Genomic DNA, 18,747 nt, shown 5'->3' on the forward strand with positions numbered 1-18,747 from the left:
CAGTCATCCTCTCCCTCCCCACTCTCCCCAACCCTCCAGGCCCTACCACGGGGAGGGGAGCCTTACCCTCTCCTGTCTCAGCACCCCCTCCACCAGCCTCCACCCTGACGTTCTCCAGAAGCTGCTCCAGGTCGAAGTCCAGCATTCATCTCAGCCTTTCTCCTGACTGCACCCGCACGTGGGCGCTCTGCCCACTAGGTGCCTGCCTCTGTCCACGCCCTTTCTGTCCTAGGTGAGGGTGCCCTCAAGACCCCCAGCGGACATCCTCAGGCCACACCTCTTTCTTCTTCCCGTGTTGATAAATGGGAATGTGGTCACACTTCCCAAATCCATCTCCAGTGCCAACTCTCCCCAGCCTCAGACTTGTAAGTCTCACTGTGCAGATCTACATCTCACACGCGACTCCCCAAACTGAGCCCTTCACCTCCCTTCTTGGACACCCGAGCCAGGAAAACGGGACTCCCAGGCCAGGCTCTTCCTGCCTCCTGGACACTTCCCACCATTTTTCTCTTTACCTGGACCTGCAAACTTCAGTCCCACCTGCAACAGCCCCCGCACCACTGTGCCAGGCCCCTCGCTGAGCCTGCTCCATGGCCAGGACCCACGTGTACTGGCACACCTGGCCCCAGAGGGCTTGCTGTCTCTTTGCTGTCCAAAATCCCCTGGACTCTCCAACACCTGGTGAGTCCCGGCTGTGACCAGAGCCGTTGCTTCCGGCTCTAAGCCGCTCAATGAACCCAGCTAATTTCTTTGTTCCCTTCTGAGGCCCTCCTGTCCTTACTGTCTTCTCACCTCAGCCTCATCAAATCCCAGGGCAGGGGCAGATGTCGGGGGACCAAGGGGGGACAGAAATGCCCTCCCTGCCCCTGTGCCCCAGGAGGAGGTCACCACGGTGGCACTCCCCGAGCCCACCCTCCAGGGACGATCACTTTCCTGTGTCTGTGCCCCAGGACAGGTCTGGCACCGGGCCTGCGTTGCCGAGTGAGCTGCCTCAGTACCAACACGACACAGACGAGATTTACTGCTCTATCAGGATCCTAAAATAGATGGGCAGAGGGTCTTCATTAGGAAATAACATCAACTCTATTTCATAACGTCATGTCTGTGTACAAGGACACAACTGCTGCCTTCTAGCGTAAGTGCCGTGTGACACGGGGCAGGTCATGACCCCACACATGCTGGGCACTCAGCATCAGGCATGCACAGTGCACTTGGCCATGTGCCGCTGAGAACGATGCACGGTCCTGAGAGCTGTGCTGTGCCGGCCTCCACTCTGGGAGGCCCTGCTGTCCACAGTGTGCGGTGTGCTGTGAGCGCTCCTCGGTAGGTGCTCTTTGGCCGGATGCTGAACTAGGGTCCACAGTGTGCGCGTGCGCTGTGAGTGCTCCTTGGCGGGGGCTCTTCGGCAGGATGCTGAACTAGGAACTCCAGCCCGGAACACGGCTCATGGCCATGGTCGCACAGGACAGGCTCCACCTCTCACTTTAACAGCAGCTCAGGAGCGGCCCAGGTGCTGGGGCTGCCACAGGAGGAGCCAGGCTGGGAGTCCCAGCCCCAGCCGGGCGACTGCAAGTGAGTCAGGGGCCTTTTGTGGGTCTTCGTGGTCTCACCTGGTCCCAGCGAATCATCGGTACTGATGAGTGCCACGTGCACTGCAAACGTATAGTCCTGCCTTTAAGGAACCAAAGTGCAATGGAATACAGACAGCTTTACACCCAAACCTGACCTACTGCACGCTTTTCTCCCAATGCCAGAAACACAAAGTCATTATGTGCCACAGCGAGGCTCAAGTGACAGGAGGAAAAGTGGCACAATCTGCAGAGTTCATCTCCTGGACACCCAGCCAGCGTGCGCGCCACTAAGGACTAAGTGACAGGGACTGGAAAGTCTGCTGGGAAAATAACTAACCCTGGGAGACACTGTTCATTCTCAGTCAGTCACTTTAAAAAAAAAAATTTTTTTTTAATGTTTTATTTATCTCTGAGAGAGAGAGAGAGAGAGAGAGAGACAGCANGGAGAGAGAGAGAGAGAGAGCGCGCGACAGAGGGAGAATGGGGAAGGGGCAGAGAGAGAGGGAGACACAGAATCCGAAGCAGGTTCCAGGCTCCAAACTGTCAGCACAGAGCCCGATGCGGGGCTCGAACCCACAAACCATGAGATCATGACCTGAGCCGAAGTCGGACGCTCAACCGACTGAGCCCCCAGGTGTTCCAGTCAGTCACTTTTTTAAGTGAAAACAAAGCCTCATCAAACACCATCCCTAGTGACCCTGTCAGGCACAGTCGGGACGTGTCAGGTCCTGGTGGTACCAGTGAGCACAGGGCCACACCGAGGACGTGGGTCTTAGCGTGGGCTATGCAGGCAGCTGAAACAGCGCCCCCGCAGGCCCGCTGGTCACTGCACCTCCTCGGGGCTCATCTGAGCGACACTGGACGCGCTGTATCCCGTCTCACAGCTCACGAACGACTTCTATTAAGAGGAGTAACCACGTCAAAGCAGGTGAAACAACCAATGTGGGACTTTAGTCTAAAGCTGTTACGCTGTCCTGGGGTCACAGGATGGGGGGTGACATCATCGGTAACTTTAGGGACACTTTTAATTCAAGAGGCTGTACGGCCATTAACTGTTTCCTAAACATGGCTTTCTTCCTCCCGCTCGATATAAGCAAGCGCAGAAAACCCAGGGAGACCAAGGGACAGATGGCGCACGGGAGGTACAGGCAGGGTGGGTGCCGGGGCCTGAGACCCTCAGCTGGTTCGCCCAGACTGAGCCACATACAACTGCTTGCTGGCAGAGTGCCTATATCAGGAGCAGCCGGCACATTTGCGGCGCTTTCCTGTGCTTCTCTACGTTGGGGAAACAAAATAGTTTTTTAAGTGTTAGGGTTGTGCAAGTTTTATTTCCCAGAATACGTTGAAAGTATTTCTCAGCCAGGGGTGCCTGGGGTTCAGTCGGTTGAGCATTTGACTCCTGATTTAGGCTCAGGTCACAATCTCACAGATGGAGGAAATGAGCCCTGCGTCAGGCTCTGCGCGGACGCTGTGGAGCCTGCTTGGGATTCTCATGCTCTCCTCTCTCTCTCTGTGCCCCTCCTTAGCTCACACTCTCTCTCTGTCACAAAATAAATAAAATAAACTTGAAAGTATTCTCAGCTATATTTGCCTTGTGAGTTTATTTTTCTAATTACAATGTAAGGTTTTAGAAGATAAACTACAGCTTTCCTCCTTCCTCCACAAGTCTACTAAAGAAGAGGATTATCCCAAACTGGCTGAAGACACACGAAAAACTGAGTAAAGGACGGGGCTGGTGGCTTCCCGGTTACTCGGTGAGCAGAGGAACCCCGCACTTACAGTAACCGGGTTAAGGAGAGAGCAGACCTTGTCAGCCGCAGGACTGACACCTGAAACACTGAGGTCACCTTCCCGCAAGAGAGACCCCACAGCAGCCGTTCCTCTTCCCCAAACAACCAGTACCAAGGGGACACCCTGGGAGCCCAAGTCAGGGCAGGAGGCTGGGCCTGGCTCCAGGCTCAGAGTCACCAACGAGCACGAACCAGCTCCATGTGGCTATAAGGTATGGCCTTACAAATAAATAAAATTAATGAGGACAAGCAGCCTGTGTTTTAGAAATAGGATTTAAGGGGCTTTGGAATAAACACAAGGAAAAGCTGAGGCCTGCATGTTTCCTGCCCAGGTGATGGGACATTCGATGGGGACCAAGAAACTGGAAAAACCAGTTTCAATGTCCCAAAGCTTCGCAGGAACTATTTAACAGTAAACAGTCAACGGTGTGGCGTGGTGTTCATAGGCCAAGGAAGGCGCATTAACGAGGGCTTCCTGGCAGTTACGTAAAACGATATTTCTTTGTTTTGAAACTCGGCTTCCTAGCAAGCTGCAGCCCCTGGGCCAACCTAAAGTCAGGTTCAGAGAGTGCTTTGCCAGGGGGTTGTCCGGTGAGCGGCCTGAAACCCACGCGGGCGGAGGCACACCACTGGCCACTCCAGGGCCGTCTCCTTACCCAAGCCCCTCTCTGAGCCGAGTCGCTGAACACGTGGGGCATCCCACCCATCCTATGGCTCCAAAGACTGGCTCAGTGAAACCTCCACCCGTCTCCCCTCCTACATCCTCGCACATCATGGCAGCATGCCCGCCTCTGCCATCACACCCACGACCGCCATGACCTCTGCCGTCAGACCCATGACCGCCACGACCTCTGCCGTCAGACCTACGACTGCCACAACCACTGCCGTCAGACCCACGACCGCCACGACCTCTGCCGTCAGACCCACGACCGCCACGAGGTCTACAGCTCTACTCACGAATGTATAGTCACAGAAAGGACCAGGTTTAAGAGAATGATAAAAGGCTAATCTTTACAAGGAACAGTGAGATAACATTTGAACTCTTAGCCATAATTCCACCATTTTCTCCTTACTGCCTTACTCGGTGGTCACCTAACATATCCCACAGCCAATACACAGGATCAACAGAGGGTAAAAATCATCAAGTTCTGGCTTCTCCCTTTCCTATGTCTGGCTCCTGGGAGAACTTTAGAGGCTCCGATCTGCCACAGGCGTGAAACGTCGGAGCCACAGTGAGGAGACAGGAAGGAGAGAACAGCGCCCCCCAAACCCCTTGCGGACCCACTGAAGCCCAGGGGAGACAACCTGCATGGGGCACCCACGTTCTGTGGGCTGGTAGTGTGTGAGCACGGGCACAGAGAGTGGGGCAAGGACAGCTCAAGGACACCCACCCCTCTCAACCCAGGGTACATTTCTGCCAGTCTGTGGAATGGGGTTTGAAAATGGAAGGTAAAATGAAAATTCTATACTGAGATTTGTTTTTTCTATAGGAAAAAAATTTTATCGAAGATTCTTTATTTTTAATTTTTTTTTTTAATTTGCGAGAGAGAAAGTGCAAACATGCAAGCAGAGTTGGCACAGAGGGAGAGAGAGAATCTCAAGCAGGCTCCAGGTGAGTGTGGAGCCCCATGTGGGACTTCACCGCACGACCCCGAGATCATGACCTGACCTGAAACCAAGAGTTGGACACCCCACCAACTGAGCCCCGCCCCGGACGCCCCTGAATATTCTTACTCAACGAAGACAAAACGCACTTCCTGGCACCCAGCATGGACATGAGCACAGTGACTGATGAAAGCATTAAGTAAATCAACATCTGAGTACTGATGAAGCACAAAGGTTCCGTGAAAGTTACAGAGGACTCAGTCTCCACTCCCAAGTAACTGAGGATATATTTCAATCCATCTAAACAAAACAAGCTGAGTGCCCGCAAACTGCCAGAAAGTGCAGGTGCAAGAGAAGACATGGGGGTGAATGAGGCCGAGTGTCTGGTCCTGAAGAGCCGCGGCCCAGGAATTTAAGGGCTGTAACCCCCAGGAGAGGGGACAGGCATCCTTGAGCAGGAGAGAAGGGTTACTCACTGAAAGAGGAAGGGGACAGGCCCTGAAGCAGATGTGACATCACTGGCAAGGTGTAGTCACTGGGCACATTGGAGCCTGCCATGTGCAGACACCCAGCAGGGGAAGGAGCCCCTCTGCAGCAGGTGTACGGACAAGGCAGCAAGGCTGGGGTCTGGGCAGGGCCTGCTTCCGGGGTAGCGGGTGGGGTGGGTGTCTGGATGGGACTGAGGACACAGAGTCACCGGGGCAGCGGGGTGTGGGGGTCTGGATGGGAATGGGGACATTTTCACTGGAGTAGCAGGATGGGGGGGTGGTCTGGATGGGACTGAGGACACATAATCACTGGGGCAGCAGGGTGGGGGGTTCTGGATGGGACGGGGGACACAGAGTCGCTGGGGCAGCAGGGTGTGGGGGTCTGGATGGGAATGGGGACATAGTCACTGGGGTAGCAGGATGGGGGGGGTCTGGATGGGACTGAGGACACAGAGTCACTGGGGCAGTGGGGTGGGGGAGAGGCTCTGGATGGGATTCGGGGCACAGAACCAGACTGTGGATGCCTGCAAGGCCAGGCCCGGGCCCAGTGTGAAAGCTCTAAGCACCAGTCCTTCCCCTCTGCCCGGGATGCAAGTGGTGAACAGAGGAGAGGTCAGAGGCCAGTTTCAAAGTCCCAGGAAGGGTTCACAGTGAGAAGCACAGTGACAGCAGAGGACAAAGCAAGAGAGGCAGAGGCCCAAATCTGCAAACAGCTTCTCTGCAGGTATGACTGGCACCCAGGACAGACAGGAGCTGCTGTGGGTACTACCGGCCTCAGCGTCTGGAGGACTGATGGCCACCTCCCAGGCTCCACTCTGAGGCCGCTCAAGTTTGCTGCTGTGGCCTGCCAGTGTCTATGGGTGCCACATGGGAGGACAGGCGAGGCTGTGCAGAAAGCAGCTTCACTGAACACGGAGGAGGTGGCCTGGGTGTGGCCTGCCTTGCTCTACATCTCTGTTCTGCAGGTGACTCATGCATCTCTCTTCCTCAAAGGCAAGTCAGCTGTGGGGCATCCGGTGAGAGTGATGGATCATTCTGGACCCTTACGTGCTGGCGAGGCTGGGAGCCAGAGATCTCTCTCCCCTGAGAACTTCCACGAGGTGTCCCACCTGCTGTCCCAGGCAAGTCCAACATGTCCTCACTGAACTTTGGTTGGCCACCAGCCCTCCCCCAGAACAGCATGGAAGGGTGGCTGCCGGCACCCAATAGATTCTTGGGGCTCTCCAGACAGAGAAACGGCTCACTGACGTGCTAGGGATGGAAGTGCAGGAAAGGCACACCAGGGTGGCACCGGGGTCAGGCGGCACCCACCAACCCCTGCTTGTATCTTGCCAGCATCACAGGAGCAGGAGAGGGCTTACCGGAGCTCATCCTCTGAACCACAAATCAAGGACATGCCGTGTGACACAGGTAACCATTATCACAGGGCCACAGGCGCAAGAAGGGACACTGGCACCCGCCCCACCAGATCCAGAAGGGGCAGCTGGGCCCGAGAGTGCCCTCCCTGCTCATGTCACACGATGACCTGCCTGTGGATGCTCTGGGAAAGCATCTGAGAGTTCCATGTGCACACGAGGATGAGACTGAGGGCCTGTCACTTGAAGGTCCCACCTGTTTTCTCTGACATATTTAATCTAACCCATCTGGGGAGTCTTCACCCTCTGTGCTTATGTATCAACTTAAAAAGCCTACTAAAACTTTCAATAGGTTCTACTTCTCTTTTTTTTTCCTCTTTTTTCCCCTCCCCATTTTGAGAAAGCCAGTGTGAGCAGGGGACGAGAGAGAGAATCCCAAGCAGGCTATGCACTGTTAGTGCAGAACCCGACATGGGACTTGATCCCACGAACCACGAGATCATGACCTGAGCTGAAATCAGGAGTCAGACACTTAACTGACTAAAACACCCAGGCGTCCCCAGTAGATTCTATTTCTACTATTCATCCATCCGTCCATCCGTCCGTCCATCAACTTTCTGAGTGCCTAGCAGTAAAAGCATTTTAAAAAAAAATCTTTTAATACACATTTACACAATCCTCTGTTTTAGTAGTTTAATCAGTAAAGCATCATTCCATAGATTTTATTCTGATGTGCTTTAAAAATGTGATCTCCTTGAGGCATTTTGATTTTATTCCTAGAATTTAAAGTGCTTGATTTGGAAAGTGACAGTTCACCAGCAGGGGCAATATTGACTAAAGATCTTTTCATGGAAAATTTCTATATTTGCTGTTACACGTGCCATGTTTGCTCTTCACTTTAGAGGCTGTCTGGGAGATGACGTGAAGCAATGACGTCTGGTGCACCCCGCAGCCCTGACTTTCTCAGTGTGGCTATGACATACCTGGGTGCCCTGACCTTGGGCAAATCACTCTACGATGAGAGCCTGGCACCAGAGCCTGCCTGTGCCACCACCAAGGTCCCATTCATTCTGGCTCCAGCAGACATTACCTTCAGTACTGAAACTTACTGGGCATCAGACGTTGTACGGCAGCCCGAAGCACAGAGGATCCAACAGGAGTAAGTCACCATCCCGGACCCACCCCCCCAGACCCCAAATCCAGGTTTCATCATGGGTGGGTGGGCCGGACTCCACAGCACAGAATGTGCACCCTCACCAGCCCCTTCAAGGGGCCTCGGCCAAGACACCAATCTTTGTCTTCATTTCCCTAACAACATTAAGAATTTTATTTCCCTCAAAGAAATGATATAAAAATTAACTGTGTAATATTTATGAAGACCTCCCAATTTCTCTAAAATATGCTCTATTCTTTCCTGTTCCTGAGGAATGTGTGCAAGGCCCAGCACAATGACCAGTGGAATGGTCTCTCTCTGTCCATAAGAAATGCACTGTCTGGTGACCTTCCTTCTCACTGAAGAGCCTATAGACCTACCTGCTGGTTTAAGCCAGAGGCCAGCAAGTAAGTCTGCAAAGGGCGAGCGATCAGTATTTCTGGTTTTGTGGGCCTTACAGTCTCTGTTACAGCTCTCAGCTCTGCTATTGTGGTGTGAACTTAACCTTGGACGCTGAAATCTGAATTTCATATAATTTCCACACGTCATAAAACATGACTCTTCTTTGATTCTTCTCTTAACCATTTAAAAATGCAAAGCTTCGGGCACCTGGGTGGCTCAGTCAATTAAGTGTCCGACTTTGGCTCAGGTCATAATCTCTTGGGTTGTGGGTTCAAGCTCCATGTCAGGCTCTGTGCTGACAGCTCAGAGCCTGGAGCCTGCTTCGGATTCTTGGTCTCCCTCTTTCTCTCTCTCTCCCCCTCCCTCACTGATGCTCTCTCTCTCTCTCAAAAATAAATAAACGTTAAACAAAATTTTCAAAACGTGTAAACTGGTTCTGTGCTCGTAGGCCATATAGAAGTAGGTGACAGCCCGGATCTGGCCTGAGGGCTGCAGCTGCTGAGCTTGGCTCTGAGCTTCTGGCAGAGCGAGGGTCCCATTTAACGCTTCATTGGCAAGATAAAGATATGATCTGGAGAGTCAATGGCATAGACTGATTTTAAATTTCTACTGGTGAGCTTTACATCTTCTCCAGAACCTCTGTTTAAAGTCGAAATTGTCAAAATTTAAACAAACTTCAAAGTGGCTTACTCCAGGTTTACAGAGTAGCTTCCGGATACTCTTCGGAGATAAGAACAGCCAAGGCAGCGTGTTCTTCGTCAGAGCTGCGCACCCACCCGTGGTCAGGGCAAGCAGAATGACCATGTGCGTCTGTGCTCTGACAGGTCTACGGAAACCACACCCCAAGAGGAGAGACCCAGCAATACTGCCCATTTTATAGACTCAGCTCAATGAGTTGGGAATGAGTTACCCATGTGTGCGAAATGTTTCTTACAAAGCCCGCAATTCAAGGATGCTCCTGACCCTGGTCGTTTACTTTTCACCAAGCTCTATGGCTGTGGCCCCAGGCCGAGGTGCTCTGCGTGGAGGCCCCTAGCATCCCGGTTCTCGGAGCTTCACCCCAGCACCTGCACTCCTGTCAGAACAACAGGCTTCCTGACAGGTGCGGGCAGTCAGGAGCACATGTGGGCAGATGTGTGCACCTCTGTCCCCCACACCCTGCCTGACACCACCTGTCACTCAGAGCACAGGTCACCGCCAGGCAGACACCACGCCTAACTTTCCAGGTCCCAAACACCCTCTACTGCAAGGCAAGTGGAGACTCTGGTAAGGAACCTGGTGACTGGCGGCTCATCAGCCCCTCAGAGGACAGCAGTCCCTTCCTGTGAGAACACAACCAGCTCCCCCCACCCACACTGCGCCCACCTGTGGCAAGCTCCCAGGAACATGAGTGCCTTCATCTAGAAGAGGAAGGAGATCATCAAGATCCCACACGGGACAGGCAGGCTCCTCACCGAGGTCCCCACACAACAGCCTGCCCTTGCTCCACTCCCAAGCTACCAACACTGGAGCCCCAGAGCGAGGCTCAGCCAATGTGTCTGGAAGAAGTCTAGAATGTGAAAACTTTACTTAACAAAAATAAATAAAAGGTGTGCCGAATGCAGGCTCAAAAGCAGAGAGAAGACAGCACAAGAGCTGGGGCCCCTGGGTTGGCAGCAGAACACTTCCTGACCTCAGCTTCGGTGACCTCGTGCAATGGGCACGGCCCTCCTGCAGGACTGGAGGAGAGTGGGCAGTGCAGGCTGGCACCCATGCAGCCTAGTCCTGCCGCGTCCTCCGAGCAACAGGGTGGGCAAGCGGCTGGCTGGGAATATTTCCTGCAGAAGCTTTTTGTTTTTCAGTGGAGAGACTCGTGACTTTATCCACCAAAGGACAGAGCCAATCAAAGAGACTGAATTAAAGATGGAGGATAAAGAGGAAGCAAAGACAGGGAGAGGGGCCCATGTGCACAGCAACCCCCCAGAGAGGGTGGGGGGTGGTGGACTCCAGGCCCAGGTGGAGAAGACAAGCTGGCTCTGAAGGCCCAGGGCAAAGGGCAGCATCCACACTTGCGGTGAACAGTAAGGCTGACCCACTTTAAGTACTCTTCCAAATTATTTCTTCAATTTTACAACATAAATTATTAAAAGTATGGAAGTTTAAAACCTACACGCTGCACGAGGAGCTCATGAAGACTCAGAGACTATTAGAGTCTTGGAGTTCAAAGGTGGCTGTTTTAACTGTTTTAACAAAACAGAGACCCCCTGCAAGAAAGGAACGTGTAATAAACATGATGATGGAATCTCACTGAGAATGTCACGTTCAGTGAAGTTGTCACTTAGGTCACCACGTGCCCAGAGTGAAGGGGACTGTGATAAAGTCAGGCCTTGCCTGAGGCACGTGGAGGCTCCTTCAGCCAGGAGCTACAGCTGCATGGGCGTCAGCTGACCTTCGCTGCAGGGCCACGCACGCAGCTTGCCCGTCTGAGCCTCCGTGTCCACTGTGGGCCAAACCATGCTCCCTGCCCGGGCACGGTGCTGCTGGGGTTGGTCCCGTTCATGGCAACCCCACCACGGCATGTGTGCCCCAAGAGCTCTGCGTCCAGTAAGTCTTGAAAAGTCTTATAGTGGCAATGAAATGTACTGCTTACAACACATCACCTTCCGATGTGGTGTGGCCTGAATTTTATAATAGGATTTTCCTTCCATTTACTCATATTTTTTTCCTTTTATTCCCCAAAGATGACCCAGCACTTTCTGATGAGTGGTGATAAGGGCAGAAAAGGTGGCTGCCGCCTCCTGTAAGCTCTGAAGAAGCTGCTGGGGCACTCAGACAGTGCTCCCCAAGTCCCTGGTACGGAAGAGATGCATCTGGAATGTTCCAACCATGAGGAGCTGTCCATCCAGAAGGAGGCTGGAATCAGAGCCAGCAGGGGATAAGGGGTCTGCTGGTGTCAGGGACCCAGCACAGCAGAGAAACTGATGAGCAAAGAAAGCTAGGGCTATTCCTCTGCCACTTCCTGAGAAGGGCAGCAGGAGGAACTGGAAAGCACTGCTGTGCTCCGGGGAGGAGGCAGCAGGAAGGCTTCCGAGAGTGGGCGCCAGGTGTCCCTGCTGTGCTCTGCTTGGCTCGGCAGTAGCAAGGGGACAGGACTTGACAAAATGCTCTCAGCAGGTACCCACGTCTGACAAAATACCAGAGGGTGTGAGTGAGAGAGCGACTTCTAGCCCGTCTACATTTCTGGACAAGTACACGCATGCCTACCTCAGAAGCCAGCATGCACAGTATGGAGTCAAGACCCAGGGCTCCCCGAGGCCAGGGGCTCCCCCTGCCACACACCAGGGGCCCAGCTATTAGAGCCAGTCAAGGGTGGGGAGGCACTGACAGAAGGGTCCGCAGGACACCTCAAGACACACGACCATTCCTCTGCCTTGACAACTTCATCTTCAATTATACAGATGCAAAAATCCAATAATCTGCCCCCCACCTGCAGCTCCTTACAGAGGGGCCTCACAAGTTAGCTAATCGCTGTGTAATTCAGTCTAGTGTTTAGCTGACTTTCCCTCCTAAATATGTAGAGATCCCAACTTAATCCCATACATACCCTACCTGTGTGTTTTCAGATGGGCTATACCAGCCAAATATCAAAGGACCACGTGAACTATTTAAAATACAGTGATGATCATGTCCTCCAGGACCGTAAGGTGAACACACACACGGACAGTTGTCAACACGGACAGAAGAGCAGCCAGCTTTCAGAGAGGACGCAGCTACAGCCGGGAAGAGAGTAATGCTGCCTGCGGACGGCTCGGCTCCTCACATGTGTTCTCAGCACCGAGGACAGCGTCTCCTGTCACCGGTATGCCTGCCCCTTGTGCGTGAGAAAGGGAAGCTCTTTGTATTTTTCTTCATCAGAAGTAATACTGCATCCCTTCTTTTTCTTTTTTTATGTAACTGCTGCCGATGAAGGGTTCCTTATACTCCTTGTCATAGACAGCAGACTTCTGTGTCTCTGAATGTGTGTACGTATAACATGGGATGTAATCTTCACATATATAATCCATCCCCCCTTAGATTTTTAATAAGTACATAAATCCATATACCTCTTTAAAGCTAGATTCAAGCTTGCTGAGACACAAAAAATATTGGTGGATACAAACCTAACAGGGCATTTTTTAAACTGCCCATCAGTACCAGCGAGCAGGGATGCTGGCTCTGCAGCTGTGGGGCTCCACTGTTGATGGTGAAGGTGGGGGGTCTGGAACCTAAACAAGGCGCTCCTCGGCAGCGGGAGTGGAATGAGGCCCTGGCGGGGACTCTGTCCTGCCCACCCTCACAGCATCTCCACAATCGACCCAATCACCCAGGACAGCCAAGTGGGAGTGACCCTGGGCTAATGAGAGGGTCGGCCACTGATACTGCATCTGTTTTCAGTCCCACCGCTGGTTAACTCTCCCTGTCCTCCTCGGGACACTTCCCACGGGGGCTCTGGCGGTCCCTGGGAGCGGCTTTCACATGAGGAGAATGCACACGGCCCAGTTACAGCCCTAACAGGGAATTGATGTCAGTGACAGCTGGCACAGATCCCCATTTTTGCTGGAGAAGCTCCGACAACGGGAAAGGGACCTGGTCTGACTAGAGGCCATGACTGGCGAGTGCAGAGCAGCACTGAGCCGGAGAGAGAGGGCACAGCACGGTGAGCTCCCGATGGGAGTCACTCTAACGTCCCCTCAGGTCCTTCCCTCCCAGTAACAGCGCCTTTCTTTTGGAAAAGACCACAGGCTGGGTGTCAAGAGTCGATTCCACTTTGGCTCTGCCAACAACAAGGCAGGCATAGGATCACACACTTGACGTGGACAAAGTGAAAGAACGTCCCACATGGTGCCGGCGGTCAGGTGTCCCCTCCAGTTTACAAGAGAGAGGAGTGGTATTCTGCTGTATGTTCATAAGAACTTGTTCGAGGTCATGCAGCTGGTAAGTGACAGAACCCAGAACGTACCCTCATCAGCAGACCATGAACTCCAGCTGGCTCTGCTGCCCACAATGCCTCAGTTTCCCCATCCACAGAACAAGGCAGGAGATAGCATGACCTCCAAGTTCCTCTCTCTTTCTGCCTGCCTGTTTAATTTCACTAGGAGGGGAGAGGAAAGCAGGGGAGGGTCAAGGGACAGACAGGCCAGTAGTAGGATAGCAGTCTGGGAGGAAGGCCACAGTCTGGTATTAAGAACTGTATTAATCTACTAATAACTGAAAATTCACTTTTTAAAATTGTGTTTTGCCAAAAGGAGGAACAGTGATCAGATGAAGAGCCAACATCATCCTCATTGGTGAAAAGTGAGAGCTTTTCCTCTAAGATCAGGAACAAGAAAAAGTTGTGCACTCTCGCCACTTTTATTCAACACAGCACTGGAAGTCCCAGCCAGGGTAATCAGGCAAGGAAAAGATATAAAAGACACTCAACTAAATGGAAGAGGTAAAACTGTCACTATTTTCAGATGATGTGATATTACATATAGAAAACCCTTAAGACTACCAAAAAATGGTTGGAAATAATAGATGAATTCAATAAAGTTGTAGGATACAACATCAATACACAATTATCTGTTGTATTTCTATACACTAAAAACAAAACAGCAGCAAGAGAAATTAAGAAAACAATTCCACTTATAACTGCACCAAAAAAAAAAAAAAAAACTTAGGTATAAATTTAACCAGGAAGGTGAAAAACCTGTACTCTGAGAACTGTAACACAGAGATGAAAGAAACTGAAGATGATGCAAAGGAATGGAAAGGCATCCTATGCTCATGGACTGGAAAACAAATATTGTTAAAATGTCCATATTATCCAAAGCAATCTACAGATTTAGTGCAACCTCTATAAAAATTCCAGAGGCATTTTTCACAGAAATAGAAAAAACAACCGTAAAATGTGTAAGGACCCATACAAGACCAAAATAGCCAAAGCAATCTTGAGAAAGAACAAAGCTGAAGGGCATATCGCTGTAACGATATTACAAAGCAATAGTAAAACTAAACAGTATGGTACTAGCATAAAAACAGACACAAAAATCAATGGAACAGAAAAGAACGCTCAAAAGTAAAACCATGCATGCATGTGTGGTCAATTACTTTGTCACACTGGTTTAGAAGTGCCATCATCAAAAAGACAAAAGTTAAGTGTTGGCGAGTATGCTGAGAAAGGGGAGCCTTCTTGTACTGCTGGTGGGGAACGCTAACTGGTGTAGCCACTGCCAAAAACGGTATGGAGGTTCCTCAAACAGTTAAAAAAGAGAGCTACCTATGGGGGAGAGGGGAAGGGGGGTGATGGGCATGGAGGAGGGCACTTGTGGGGATGAGCACTGGGTGTTGTATGGAAACCAACATGACAATAAACTATTAAAAAAAATAAATAAATAAAATAAAATAAAATAAAATAAAGAGAGCTACTATAGAACCCAGCAATCCAACTTCTGGGGATATATCCGAAGGCAGTTAAATCACTATCTTGAAGAGACATGTGCACCCCACGTTCACTGCAGCATTACTCACAATAGCCGAGATACGGAAACAACCGAAGGGTCTATCAACTGATGAACAGGTTAAAAGACAGACATGGGGTATATACACAATGCGATACTGTTTTGTTCAGCCATTAAAAAAAAAAAAAAGAAATGATACGAAATCTTGCCAACTGTGGTAACGTGGATGGGCCCTGAGGGCACTATGCCAAGTACAGTAAGTCAGAGAAAGACACATACCATAGGACTTCACTCATATGTATGATCTTGAATTTAAAAAAAGCTCCTAGTCACAGGCTGGTGGTCACCGGAGGCAGGGGTGACTGAAATAGGTGAAGGGGGTCAAAAGGTAGAGACTTCCAGTGAGAACATAAATAAGCCACGGGATGCACACAGTTAATACCACTGCGCCACTAGCCTGCGCCGCTGAGCTGAGAGAGGAAACCGTCAGAGTCCCCATCACTAAAACAACATTCTGTAACTATGTAACTATGTGTCCTGACAGATGCTAACCAGACTCACCGTTGGGATCCTTTCACAATAGACACAAATACTGAGTCATCATGTTGTGCATCTGGAACTTCTATAATGGCAATGACACCTCAATAAAAAAAGAATTAGCACTAACCTACTAATAAGCCAAAATCCATTATTTAAAATGGAGTCTTGCCAAAAGAAGAAAAAAAAAGTCCACTTTTAAAATGAACTTTCTTGAATCTGATGTAAAAGTGCTAATAAAAAAACAAAAACAAAACACAAAACCCAGCCCTGTTCATTTAATTGGACCACCATGGGAATTAGTTTACGAAGTAAATCCAGTACTAAATTCTGAGATTAGATTAAAAATTGTTTATAAATGAAATTTATTAGTTTTTTTTTTTCCACTAGAAAGACAGGTGAAAACTAATTCAATTAACTAGAAACTATGGATAAAACTCTTATCATTATCCAGTGACATTTACAAAGCAGTCTTAAGTTTCCACAAACAACTGGCCTGACCTTGGGGCTTCTTTTAAGAAATAACCATCAGACCTAAGAGGGTGTGACCACAAAGGAGAGTGGCTGGGGTTAGCTGCAAATGGGCTAGTTCGTGAAACTAAAGGAGTAAACACTCGTGAATGGCAGTGTCTGAATAACCTCCACTGACCAACACTGTTTACTAAACACTCCCTGAACAAGGTACTGGGAGAGGACACGACGCAGGTGGGACGTGGCCCAGCCTCAGAGAGCAGACACCAAGTCTGGGGGACAAGGTGTGTACGAGCCAAAGTCACTAACACCAGAAAAAGGCCTCCTGTTTTCCTGAAGTCAGCAAGGCTTATAAGGGATCAAACAGACCATTCTCTTCTTATTACGACAATACTGAGACGGGATTAAGAACCATCCGTTTCTCGGCACTGGAAAGAGGCAGGACTTGCGAGCACATGACCCAGCTGTGACAGAGGTCTGGACGGCCACTTCCAGGAAATGCAGGGAGCCATCTGTACAGAGATCTGCTTGAGCTTCGCTAACCTAGCAAGACTCGGGGCTCCGCTGTTGGGGATGAACTACACCCCTGCATCATGAAAACATCTTGGCTAAATATGCCTTTTTATCTTTTCTGTGAAACACCAACCAAAACTAAACAGAACAAAAGGGTAGCAAGAGCACTGACCCTTTGGTCAGGCAGGCTGTCTTCAGAGATGTGACAGTCAACCAGTCATTCCAGTACCTGTAGGTCCACGAGCTGCACAGTTGATTTTCCTTGGAGACACAGGGCCTGAGCAATAAAAGCATGCAGATCCTCCAGGCAAAGAGTGTCCACCTGAAAAGGACAGAGAAGGAGAACCAGCATCAGCTCTGGGAAAAACCTGACACTCTGCACACGGGCTCAGTGACTAAATGCCGGCACCTGCACAGGGCGACAGAGGCGAGCGGGAGCCCGCAGTCCAGGTGTGAAGCTCTCCACAATGCCCTGGACCAGGCCTGCTCGCTCTCCAGCAAGGCAGAAATCTCTGGGCTGCCTGGGAGGGGCATGAGCCACAAGCAAGAGGGACCCTTCGAGCAACACAGGTGATTGTTTTGGGGACCAATTCCCAGGGCTGGCAACTTAGGGGTTGGCAGCATGAGCTGGGGTGATCAAGGCTGGGGTAACCCTCCACCCCTGCCAGCCCCAGTAAAACCTGTGCACTCAGATCCCAGTTTAATGGAAACCACAACCCCCACATCTGAGCCCCTCCAGTCTTCCGTGGAATTGGAGCTAACCAAAGTGTGAGTGAAAATAAGGGGGGCAGGGATTTGGAGAAAGAAACGGACGGGGAAATTCTGGATCTCAGGTGAATGACGGGAATGAGGACGGCGGGCTACTCTCAGGGACCATCTCCTCTCAGTTACAGGGCGGTGACTTTTCCAGCTCAGCCACCAAGTTCTGCCAGCCAGAAGGAAGCACTGCAGTAGGCCTTGCTCGGCGTTCCCAACGCCATCGTAGGGATACAAGACCTTCTTTCTGGAAGGGACCGCGTTCTGTGGCAAGTAGACGCTTGAAGGGAAGAATATCGGGAAAACCACCACAGACCCATGGATAAGAATTTCGATTCTTTCTCAATGATAAAAATGGCTAACATGTTTACTCCCAATGAAAATGATCCCATCATAAACCAGAAAGACTGTTCACTGGGGACTCCTGCTCCCCCGACCAGCATCCCCTGGCCTCTCCTGGAGAAGCAAATACTTCTGGCATCCATCACCTCTGCCCCACACAAGGCAGCAACCACATCACTACCCTGCCCTGTTTCGTTTTTATTCTGAAGAAGTTGTTGCCTTTGTATAACTGACAGCTACAATTGTTTCAGGAAAAACCCCCAAATCTACGATGTGCAGTACTCATGACCAAGAAAAAAGACTCCAATCCACAGAAGCCAGAGCAAGCAAAGAACACATTATTTTTTTATTCCACAAACCCCCACCTCTCTCTGTTTAGACTGGGTTTGTTCACATGTAATTCTACTTCTTGCCATTAGCAACTTTTGAATAAAATGCCTACTTATGAGAAAAAAATAACTATCTCGTATGTCATGGTTTTCACACTTAGCCAATTTCATACTCGGCCACCATCTCTGTAGCTAACCAATCTCACACCACAGCAGAGGGTGCCAAATTCTTAGTAACGCCAAGTTTCTTAGAATTTCACATAACAGACATTATTATTATAAAGCATTTGCTGTACTATAAATTATAAAAAAAATACGTACACTTGCTCTGACATAACCTAACCCTTCCGGAGAGTTTTCCCAGATAAACTTTTCACGTGAAGTGTTGCTGCTAACTTGGAGGTTAGGAGACCACTCAGCTTCTCCACAGGCTCCATGCCACCCGCTGTCCATCAAAACATTTAACTTAAGCTTAACTGTATAAAAATATAACATTTTTATAAATTTATCCTTCTAGCCTTATGAAACCTAAGAGAATAATGAGTCCATGAATGCATTTTAGTACCTTTGTCTCAGAGATGTCACTGATGTGTTAATTCATTGTTTTTCAGTGTTAAGAAGTCTACATTTAAACATGCCAAGTCCAACCAACAGGTCTACCTCGTGCTGACTCCCACTAGAAGTATTTTTATTTAAAGGTGTTACAGAAAGAAGATGCTTATTTGCTTCAGGTTTATATAAATATGCGAGATGTAAACCTACAATCAACATGTTGTGTGGTCTAGACTTTTTTCTGCTGGAAATGGATTTTCATAACTCACAGTCACCCGCACAAGTGACAACACAGAGCTGTGATGATTGACCGTCACTGGGTCCAACAGCCCGTCTCTTGTGCTGAAAAAGTAATTCAAACTCTGTCCCACAAGTTACTGTCCACATGCACACAGGTATTAGGAAGAAAACACACGAATGTTTCT

General features: G+C 50.2%; 1 protein-coding gene across 7 annotated transcripts in view; it reads right to left on the reverse strand.

Moving 5' to 3' along the window:
• The window catches only part of FAM120B (family with sequence similarity 120B), an 86,630-nt gene that overhangs the window by 30,688 nt on the left and 37,195 nt on the right, over nt 1–18,747 (reverse strand). For all 7 annotated transcript variants that reach the window (XR_005526924.1, XM_039224212.1, XM_039224211.1 and 4 more), the window contains exon 6: nt 16,573–16,665. Coding sequence is in view for 6 of the 7 variants with exons in the window: in XM_039224212.1 (XP_039080143.1) it covers nt 16,573–16,665 (93 nt within the window). In the remaining variant the exon portion in view is untranslated. The remainder of the gene's footprint in view (nt 1–16,572; nt 16,666–18,747) is intronic.

This window comes from Hyaena hyaena, unplaced genomic scaffold, assembly GCF_003009895.1.
Source record: "Hyaena hyaena isolate Hyena2069 unplaced genomic scaffold, ASM300989v1 scaffold_1557, whole genome shotgun sequence".
Taxonomy (NCBI): domain Eukaryota; kingdom Metazoa; phylum Chordata; class Mammalia; order Carnivora; family Hyaenidae; genus Hyaena; species Hyaena hyaena.